The sequence below is a fragment of the Oncorhynchus tshawytscha genome, linkage group LG18 (genome assembly GCF_018296145.1).
Source record: "Oncorhynchus tshawytscha isolate Ot180627B linkage group LG18, Otsh_v2.0, whole genome shotgun sequence".
Lineage (NCBI taxonomy): Eukaryota > Metazoa > Chordata > Actinopteri > Salmoniformes > Salmonidae > Oncorhynchus > Oncorhynchus tshawytscha.
The window spans coordinates 26,396,260-26,407,260 of NC_056446.1; the positions used below are offsets into that span (position 1 = coordinate 26,396,260).

The 11,001-nt window shown below is 44.6% G+C and overlaps 1 protein-coding gene across 1 annotated transcript in view; it reads right to left on the reverse strand.

Annotated features, from left to right (window-relative positions):
- LOC112217378 (fibronectin type III domain-containing protein 1) overlaps positions 1 to 11,001 on the reverse strand; it is a 121,013-nt gene that overhangs the window by 49,693 nt on the left and 60,319 nt on the right. Inside the window, exons 5-6 of the mRNA XM_042300509.1 lie at positions 779 to 1,060; positions 309 to 407 (exon numbers count right to left, since the gene is read on the reverse strand). Of these exons, the coding sequence (XP_042156443.1) occupies positions 309 to 407; positions 779 to 1,060 (381 nt within the window). The remainder of the gene's footprint in view (positions 1 to 308; positions 408 to 778; positions 1,061 to 11,001) is intronic.

The window sequence follows — 11,001 nt, forward strand, 5'->3', positions numbered from 1 at the left end:
AATAATATGATCATGTAATAATATAATGTAACAATATTGTAATGATGTAATAATATAATAATGTACTATTATAAGATAATAATGTAAAAAATATAATAATGTAATATAATAATATGATAATGTAATTATACAATAATGTAATAATATTGTAATAGTGTAATAATATAATAATGTAATAATATAATATAATTAGTAGCTTGAGTGTTGTCTGAAGAGGATTTCCTTGCAGCTGGATGTAGTTAATTAAGAGTGGTTATAAAGGCTTCTAAGGATGTTGTAAAGACTAATAATATGGTCATAAGGTGTACCTGGTGGAGCTTTTTTGGTCAGGGTGGCCCTGCTGCTTGGCGCGCTCCGCCCCGTTGCTCTCTGTGCCTGCAGTGATACCACATAGACGGACTCAGAAGCTACGAACAGAGAGACATAGGCCAGCGTTTAAACTCTACAACACACTATGGATGGGCACTAAGCACACACAGTACATACTGTACTGTTCACACAACAATATACAAGAAAGACAACAAGTAGGCGACCAGTACGATGAAGAAAACTTTAGTCAACTATGTACAGGTAATATCTACAAAGAAAACATACGCTGTAAGTAGGAGCAGATTAACCCTTATATAGCATCAAGACGCACAACTGCAACGCGTTTATACTACTGGACTCTTCTTCAGGCTGAGTTTTAGATTACCTGCCATTTAAGGGCCTACCTTCTAATTCCCTCATCACACAACAATATGCAAACTCAGTGTGAAAGAGATCCAGATGCTCTTACCTAGTTTGAGGTTGTGTCTGTTTCTCTGGTCTGCCTGTGGCTGGGTGTGGTGTTGTTGGTGTTGGGACCTCTGGTCAAGCAGGGCTAGCCCTGCCCTAGCCCTCTCTGGCTGACGAGGGCCGGAGGACGACTGGGGGGGTCTCCGGATCCGCTGCCCCCTGGGAGAGGTTAGGCCTGAGGGGCGCAATGCCTCATCTACTCCTGTCTCTGTTTCTGTCATCACATGAATCCTCACAGGGGGGTCAGGCCTGGGCCGGGTGTCTGGAGTAGGAGATGGACGACCTGGAAGAGAGAGAAAAATATCGCTGAAGTGCAGTATGGTTCACCTGACCCTGATAAGACCATAAAGAATCTCAGGTTCACATGCAGATCGCTGCAATCACTACTATGAGTTTCTATCTCATCATTATGCTTTGAAATGTTTCAAATGCCGTGGAGTACTCAGGGAAACTCCCCATATGTCCCACCTTGCCCAAAAGGAATTACTCTCCAATAATCAAAACAAGTTACAGTATCTGAGACGCTGTAACCATTGGAGATGTCACAACGTGGACACAGTGTTAGGGAAGATTCAGAACTTGTTGGTAACATTTGTAAGATGTTTAATATTCATCAAATGTGTGTAAGTTACTTCTCATCAGAATGGTATTTTTGTATAATACTGTGGCGAGGTTGCAGTCATCTGTTCTATGTCAAGACTAAGTTGCATGGGCCGCTGAGATGTTTAAACATATCTTTTACTCCCTACCTTTCCCAGTCAGTGTCTGGAATCAATGCTCCCTCTAATGTTGTTTCTATCTTAACCTATAGCCTCATTCTCCTCTCCGTGAGTTTGTCCAGGTTTGGTTGTATTTTGAGTTGGTTGTATCTAAATGACAATTTGATATATGCCTGTTGATTTGGAGGATTGGTTTATGGTTCTGGGGTTTGGGAAAGGAGACAAAGCTGAACGATGAATTATGTCTATGCTGTCTGACTATGTGTGATCTTTGCTATAAAGGATCCCATTTTGCCATTGTGTGGGGACTCTCAACTTTTCATTAGAGATACTGAACTGTTGAAAGTCAAAATGCTATAGAGCTTATATAATTAAAGATGGACTTTTATAACTAACTCTGACTCGTGTGTGTGGTTTGCTCCCATGATTTGGTAAATAGAGGACATTTCCACGACAACAGACAGCGACCACGGACCACACAATCTTCCCATGTCATCTGCAGCTGCTTCCTGTTTCCTACTTCCTGATGTTATCACATGATATCTGTCTGACTCCAGCCTGGACAGTCGTCTCAGACAGACAGCCAGACAGTTCCGCCATCCATCTTCTCTTCCCCAGCCCTCCCGTGCTTCGCTGGCATGCTGAGTGATAGCATTGACAACATAATGAAAAACATGTCCCTCCCTTTCCTTTCTCCCCCCCATGTCTCATCCCTCGTTCCCATAATCATTGTGAGATGAAAGGCTGTGCGGTCTTCTTTCCCTCAGAGTGAATGAATGGCTTTGCAGCAGAGGTTGATACAATCCAGTCAGACAGAGTGATAAAGTAGAGGTGGGCATAAGATAGGGTCATAAAGGGTTAGTCACTACGCTCTTATGAAATGAATATGTAGGAGTTATTACCTGCTGGGTCAGTGAAGGAGAGATGAGAAGAGGATAAGTGAAGAGAAGTAAAGAAGGATAGGAGGACAGAACAAGAGTTCCTGACAGGACAGAAGCAGTCTGTGTGTGAGAGGGTTTGCTGATCTATCTCTGCCCTGCCACAACTAATCCCCCCTTCTCTCTCTCTCTCTCTCGCTCTCTCTCTCTCTCTCTCTCTCATATTATGTGCAAATAGCTAAAGGACAAATTGGAAAATAAATAAACATAAATATGGGTTGTAACCTCGTTGTTCCAAGATGGCGTAGCAGTAAGTCGTCCTGTCCCTTGTATATATCGTCTATTTTTCGTTTTTTACATATTTTTCTTCAAAAACATACTTCCAAATACTCTCCTGCAACCCGCCTCACCCAATGTAGCTATTTTTCCTAAAGTATTTATGTTTACTTCGGAACCGGAACCCCTCAACTGAAGCTAGCCAGCTAACCACCAGCTATGCTAGCGGTCTTCAGCTAACCGGTCATCAGCTAAGCTAACCTTTAGCTCGGAAAGCTCTCGCCAGCTCGAACAACGCGACTCTAACCAGAGCATAATGGACCTATTTATTTTTCATCCCCGGATTCATCCCTGGATTCCCACCGCAAACGGAACATTTTCAGCTGGATCTTCACAACTAGCTATCTAGCTAAACCGCAACCCCGGATGATTACTCCTGGCTAGCGCTTCCACCCACTTAGCGTGAAGCTAGCCCGGCCAGCGCACCTGTACTACCACCGTAGCATACTCCTGGGCTACAATACCCGGGCCCACGACCGGTCTATCGATGTCACCACATGAAGAGGAATAAACAGACTCACCCCATCGCGACGTCCCCCAAAGGCCAACTCTCTAGCCCTCGCTATCTCCCTGCTTGCTAAACTCGGCCTGCTAACTGCTAGCTTGTCTAGCCCCGGTCCGCTAACTGCTACCTTGTTTAGCCCGGGCCTACGAACTGTTAGCTTGTTAGCACAGGCCTGCTAACTGCTAGCTTGTCAGCCCGGGCCTACGAACTGTTAGCTTGTTAGCACAGGCCTGCTAACTGCTAGCTTGTCTAGCCCGGGCCTACGAACTGTTAGCTTGTTAGCACAGGCCTGCTAACCGTCTGAATCGCCGCGTCCCAAACACTCACCGGACCCATATTTACTTTCTATCTCTTCTTGATTTTTAATCTGTTTATACCTTTCACCCAATGTGATACGGAATCACTATTATTTTAAATTTTTAGAACACACTCAAGAACCTCCAGAAGCTAACCAGCTAACTAGCTACAAGCTATTTAGTCATTGTTAACTTTTTTTCAACCTGGATAACACTCGCCAGTCCAGCTTCCCTGCCCCATCCACCGCTGCCCCCTGGACACTGATCTCTTGGCTACATAGCTGATGCACTCTGGACTGTCCATTAATCACGGTACTCCATTCTGCTTGTTTATGTTTTATCTGTCGGCCCCGTTGCCTAGTCAACGCCATTTTACCTGCTGTTGTTGTGCTAGCTGATTAGCTGTTGTCTCACCTACTGTTTAAGCTAGCTTTCCCAATTCAACACCTGTGATTACAGTATGCCTCGCTGTATGTCTCTCTCAAATGTCAATATGCCTTGTATACTGTTGCTCAGGTTAGTTATCATTGTTCTAGTTCACAATGGAGCCCCTAGTTCTACTCTTCATACCCCTGATAACTCCTTTGTCCCACCTCCCACACATGCGGTGACCTCACCCATTACAACCAGCATGTCCAGAGATACAACCTCTCTCATCATCACCCAGTGCCTGGGCTTACCTCCGCTGTACCCGCACCCCACCATACCCCTGTCTGCGCATTATGCCCTGAATATATTCTACCATGCCCAGAAACCTGCTCCTCTTATTCTCTGTCCCCAACGCTCTAGGCGACCAGTTTTGATAGCCTTTAGCCGCACCCTCATACTACTCCTTCTCTGTTCCGCGGGTGATGTGGAGGTAAACCCAGGCCCTGCATGTCCCCAGGCACCCTCATTTGTTGACTTCTGTGATCGAAAAAGCCTTGGTTTCATGCATGTCAACATCAGAAGCCTCCTCCCTAAGTTTGTTTTACTCACTGCTCTAGCACACTCTGCTAACCCTGATGTCCTTGCTGTGTCTGAATCCTGGCTCAGGAAGGCCACCAAAAATTCAGAGATTTCCATACCCACCCAACTATAACATCTTCCGTCAAGATAGAACTGCCAAAGGGGGAGGAGTTGCAGTCTACTGCAGAGATAGCCTGCAAAGTAATGTCATACTTTCCAGGTCCATACCCAAACAGTTCGAACTACTAATTTTGAAAATTACTCTCTCCAGAAATAAGTCTCTCACTGTTGCCGCCTGCTACCGACCCCCTCAGCTCCCAGCTGTGCCCTGGACACCATTTGTGAATTGATCGCCCCCCATCTAGCCTCAGAGTTTGTTCTGTTAGGTGACCTAAACTGGGATATGCTTAACACCCCGCCAGTCCTACAATCTAAGCTAGATGCCCTCAATCTCACACAAATCATTAAGGAACCCACCAGGTACAACCCTAACTCTGTAAACAAGGGCACCCTCATAGACGTCATCCTGACCAACTGGCCCTCCAAATACACCTCCGCTGTCTTCAACCAGGATCTCAGCGATCACTGCCTCATTGCCTGTATCCGCTACGGAGCCGCAGTAAAACGACCACCCCTCATCACTGTCAAACGCTCCCTAAAACACTTCTGTGAGCAGGCCTTTCTAATCGACCTGGCCCGGGTATCTTGGAAGGACATTGACCTCATCCCGTCAGTTGAGGATGCCTGGTCATTCTTTAAAAGTAACTTCCTCACCATTTTAGATAAGCATGCTCCGTTCAAAAAATGCAGAACTAAGAACAGATACAGTCCTTGGTTCACCCCAGACCTGACTGCCCTCGACCAGCACAAAAACATCCTGTGGCGGACTGCAATAGCATCGAATAGATATGCAACTGTTCAGGGAAGTCCGGAACCAATACACGCAGTCAGTCAGGAAAGCTAAGGCCAGCTTCTTCAGGCAGAAGTTTGCATCCTGTAGCTCCAACTCCAAAAAGTTCTGGGACACTGTGAAGTCCATGGAGAACAAGAGCACCTCCTCCCAGCTGCCCACTGCACTGAGGCTTGGTAACGCGGTCACCACCGATAAATCCATGATTATCGAAAACTTCAATAAGCATTTCTCAACGGCTGGCCATGCCTTCCGCCTGGCTACTCCAACCTCGGCGCCAACAGCTCCGCCCCCGGCAGCTCCTCGCCCAAGCCTCTCCAGGTTCTCCTTTACCCAAATCCAGATAGCAGATGTTCTGAAAGAGCTGCAAAACCTGGACGTGTACAAATCAGCTGGGCTTGACAATCTGGACCCCCTATTTCTGAAACTTTCCGCCGCCATTGTCGCAACCCCTATTACCAGCCTGTTCAACCTCTCTTTCATATCGTCTGAGATCCCCAAGGATTGGAAAGCTGCCGCAGTCATCCCCCTCTTCAAAGGGGGAGACACCCTGGACCCAAACTGTTACAGACCTATATCCATCCTGCCCTGCCTATCTAAGGTCTTCGAAAGCCAAGTCAACAAACAGGTCACTGACCATCTCGAATCCCACCGTACCTTCTCCGTTGTGCAATCTGGTTTCCGAGCCGGTCACGGGTGCACCTCAGCCACACTCAAGGTACTAAACGATATCATAACCGCCATCGATAAAACACAGTACTGTGCAGCCGTCTTCATTGACCTTGCCAAGGCTTTCGACTCTGTCAATCACCATATTCTTATCGGCAGACTCAGTAGCCTCGGTTTTTCGAATGACTGCCTTGCCTGGTTCACCAATTACTTTGCAGACAGAGTTCAGTGTGTCAAATCAGAGGGCATGCTGTCCGGTCCTCTGGCAGTCTCTATGGGGGTGCCACAGGGTTCAATTCTCGGGCCGACTCTTTTCTCTGTATATATCAATGATGTTGCTCTTGCTGCGGGCGATTCCCTGATCCACCTCTACGCAGACGACACCATTCTATATACTTTCGGCCCGTCATTGGACACTGTGCTATCTAACCTCCAAACAAGCTTCAATGCCATACAACACTCCTTCCGTGGCCTCCAACTGCTCTTAAACGCTAGTAAAACCAAATGCATGCTTTTCAACCGATCGCTGCCTGCACCCGCATGCCCGACTAGCATCACCACCCTGGATGGTTCCGACCTTGAATATGTGGACATCTATAAGTACCTAGGTGTCTGGCTAGACTGCAAACTCTCCTTCCAGACTCATATCAAACATCTCCAATCGAAAATCAAATCAAGAGTCAGCTTTCTATTCCGCAAGAAAGCCTCCTTCACTCACGCCGCCAAGCTTACCCTAGTAAAACTGACTATCCTACCGATCCTCGACTTCGGCGATGTCATCTACAAAATGGCTTCCAACACTCTACTCAGCAAACTGGATGCAGTCTATCACAGTGCCATCCGTTTTGTCACTAAAGCACCTTATACCACCCACCACTGCGACCTGTATGCTCTAGTCGGCTGGCCCTCGTTACATATTCGTCGCCAGACCCACTGGCTCCAGGTCATCTACAAGTCCATGCTAGGTAAAGCTCCGCCTTATCTCAGTTCACTGGTCACGATGGCTACACCCATCCGTAGCACGCGCTCCAGCAGGTGTATCTCACTGATCATCCCTAAAGCCAACACCTCATTTGGCCGCCTTTCGTTCCAGTACTCTGCTGCCTGTGACTGGAACGAATTGCAAAAATCGCTGAAGTTGGAGACTTTTATCTCCCTCACCAACTTCAAACATCAGCTATCTGAGCAGCTAACCGATCGCTGCTGCTGTACATAGTCTATTGGTAAATAGCCCACCCATTTTCACCTACCTCATCCCCATACTGTTTTTATTTATTTACTTGCTCTTTTGCACACCAATATCTCTACCTGTACATGACCATCTGATCATTTATCACTCCAGTGTTAATCTGCAAAATTGTAATTATTCACCTACCTCCTCATGCCTTTTGCACACATTGTATATAGACTCCCCCCTTTGTTTTCTACTGTGTTATTGACTTGTTAATTGTTTATTCCATGTGTAACTCTGTGTTGTCTGCTCACACTGCTATGCTTTATCTTGGCCAGGTCGCAGTTGCAAATGAGAACTTGTTCTCAACTAGCCTACCTGGTTAAATAAAGGTGAAATAAATAAATAAAACATTTACAATGTTGTTTGTTCTTCATTGGTTGCCCTTTTCTTGTGGCAACAGGTGAAAATCTTGGGAGAATAGATATGGGAGTTTATCAAAATTGGGTTTGTTTTCAAATTCTTTGTGGCTAATCTGAGGGAAATATGTGTCTCTAATATTGTCATACTTTTGGCAGGAGTTTAGGAAGTTCCACCTCATTTTGTGGGCAGTGTGCATATAGCCTGTCTTCGCTTGAGAGCCATGTCTGCCTACGGCAGCCTTTCTCAATATCAAGGCTATGCTCACGGAGTCTGTACAGAGTCAAAGCTTTCCTTAAGTTTGGGTCAATCACAGTGGTCAGGTATTCTGCCACTGTGTACTCTCTGTTTAGGGCCAAATAGCATTCTAGTTCGCGCTGCTATTTTAAAAAATTATTTCCAATGTGTCAAGTAATTACAGTTGAAGTCAAAGGTTTTCATACACCTTAGCCAAATATATTTAAATTCCGTTTTTCACAATTCCTGACATTTAATCCTAGTAAAAACTTCCTGTCAGTTAGGATCACCACTTTATTTTAAGAATGTGAAATGCCAGAATAATATTAGAGAGAATGATTTATTTCAGCTTTTATTTCTTTCATCACATTCCCAGTGGGTCAGATGTTTACATACACTCAATAAGTATTTGGTAGCATTGCCTTCAAATTGTTTAACTTGGGTCAAATGTTCCAGGAAGCCTTCCATAAGCTTCCCACAATAAGTTGGGTGAATCTTGGCCCATTCCTCCTGACAGAGCTGGTGTAACCGAGTCAGGTTGATAGGCCTCCTTGCTCGCACACGCTTTTTCAGTTCTGCCCGCAAATTTTCTATAGGATTGAGGTCAGGGCTTTCTGATGGCCACTCCAATACCTTGACTTTGTTGTCCTTAAGCCATTTTGCCACAACTTTGGAAGCATGATTTGGGTCATTGTCCAATTGGAAGACCCATTTATGACCAAGCTTTAACTTCCTGATGACTGATGTCTTGAGATGTTGCTTTAATATATCCACATAATTTTCCTACCTCATGATGCCATCTATTTTGTGAAATGCACCAGACCCTCCTGCAGCAAAGCAACCCCACAACATGATGCTACAACCCCCGTGCTTCACGGTTGGGATGGTGTTCTTCGGCTTGCAAGCCTCACAGTTTTTCCTCCAAACATAACGATGGTCATTATGGCCAAACAGTTCTATTTTTGTTTCATCAGACCGGAGGACATTTCTCCAAAAAGTACGACCTTTTCCCCCATGTGCAGTTGCAAACCGTAGTCTGGCTTTTTTTATGGCGGTTTTGGAGCAGTGGCTTCTTCCTTGCTGAGCAGCCTTTCAAGCTATGTCGATATAGGACTCGTTATACTGTGGAATATAGATACTTTTGTACCTGTTTCCTCCAGCATCTCCAGAAGGTCCTTTGCTGTTGTTCTGGGATTGATTTGCACTTTTTGCACCAAAGTACGTTCATCTCTAGGTGACAGAACGCGTCTCCTTACTGAGCGGTATGACGGCTGCGTGGTCCCATGGTGTTTATACTTGCGTACTGTTTTTTGTACAGATGAACGTGGTACCTTCAGGCATTTGGAAATTGCTCCCAAGGATGAACCAGACTTGTGGAGGTCTTGGCTGATTTCTTTTGATTTTCCCATGATGTCAAGCAAAGATGCACTGAGTTTGAAGGTAGGCCTAGAAATACATTCACAGGTACACCTCCAATTGACTCAAATGATGTCAATTAGCCTTTCAGAACCTTAGAATGCCATGACATCATTTTCTGGAATTTTCCAAGGTGTTTAAAGGCACAGTGAACATAGTGTATGTAAACTTATGATCCACTGGAATTGTGATACAGTGAATTATAATTTAAATAATCTGTCTGTAAACAATTGTTGGAAAAATTACTTGTGTCATGCACAAAGTAGATGTCCTAACCGACTTGCCAAAACTATAGTTTGTTAACAAGAAATTTGTGGAGTGGTTGAAAAACAAGTTTTAATGATTCCAACCTAAGTGTATGTCAACTTCCGACTTCAACTGTACCTTTTTGTTTTCTCATGATTTGGTTGGGTCTAATTGTGTTGCTGTCATGGGGCTCTGTGGGGTCTGTTTGTGTTTGTGAACAGAGCCCCAGGACCAGCTTGCTTAGGGGACTCTTCTCCAGGTTCATCTCTCTGTGGGTGATGGCTTTGTTATGGATGGTTTGGGAATCACTTCCTTTTAGGTGGTTGTAGAATTTAATGTATATTTTCTGGATTTTGACATTTAGCGGGTGTCGGCATAATTCTGCTCTGCATGCATTATTTGGTGTTTCACTTTGCCCAGGTCTGACAGAGCTGTAGGCCCTTCTTGGTTGGGGACAGAAACACCAGATTATCAGCAAACAGTAGACATTTGACTTCAGATTCTGAGGCCGGGTGTTGCAGACTGTTCTAATATATATGTTGAAGATGGTGTGGCTCAAGCTGCATCCCTGTTTCACCCCACAACCATGTGGGAAGAAATGTTTGTTTTTTTGCCAATTCTAACCACACACTTGTTGTTTGTGTACATGGATTTTATAATGTGGTATGTTTCCACCAGCACCACTTTCCATCAATTTGTAGAGCAGACCCTCGTGCCATACTGAGTCAAAAGCTTTTTGGAAATCAACAAAGCTTGAGAAGACTTTGCCTTTGCTTTGGTTTGGTTTGTTTGACAATTAGGATGTGCAGGGTGAATACGTGGTCTGTCGTACAGTCATTTGGCAAAAAGCCTATTTGACATTTGCTCAGTACATTGTTTTCGCTGAGGAAATGTACGAGCCTGCTGTTAATGATAATGAGGAGAATTTCCCCAAGGTTGCTGTTGACACATATCCCACGGTAATTATTGGGGTCAAATTTGTCTCCACTTGTATGGATTGGGGTGATCAGTCATTGGATCCAAACATTGTGGAAGATGCCAGAGCTAAGGATGATGTTAAAGAGTTTAAGTATAGCCAATTGGAATTTGTGGTCTGCATATTTCATCTTTTAATTTAGGATACTATCAACACCACAGGCCTTTTTGGGTTGGAGGGTCTGTATTTTGTTCTGTAGTTCATTCAAGGTAATTTGAGAATCCAGTGGGTTCTGGTAGTCTTTAATAGTTGATTCTATGATTTGTATTTGTTTTTGCTGTTTGTTCTTTGTTATAGGGCCAAAAAGATTGGAGTGGTGGTTTACCCATACATCTCCGTTTTGGATAGATAACTCTTCGTGTTTATGTTTGTTTAGTGTTTTCCAGTGGTAAGAGTCTATGGATTCTTCAATTACTTTGAGACTCCTCCTCTCTCTCTCTGAATTTGAATTTGAGTGATAAACAGAGAGAGGGAGAGAGGGAGAGAGAGAGAGCAAG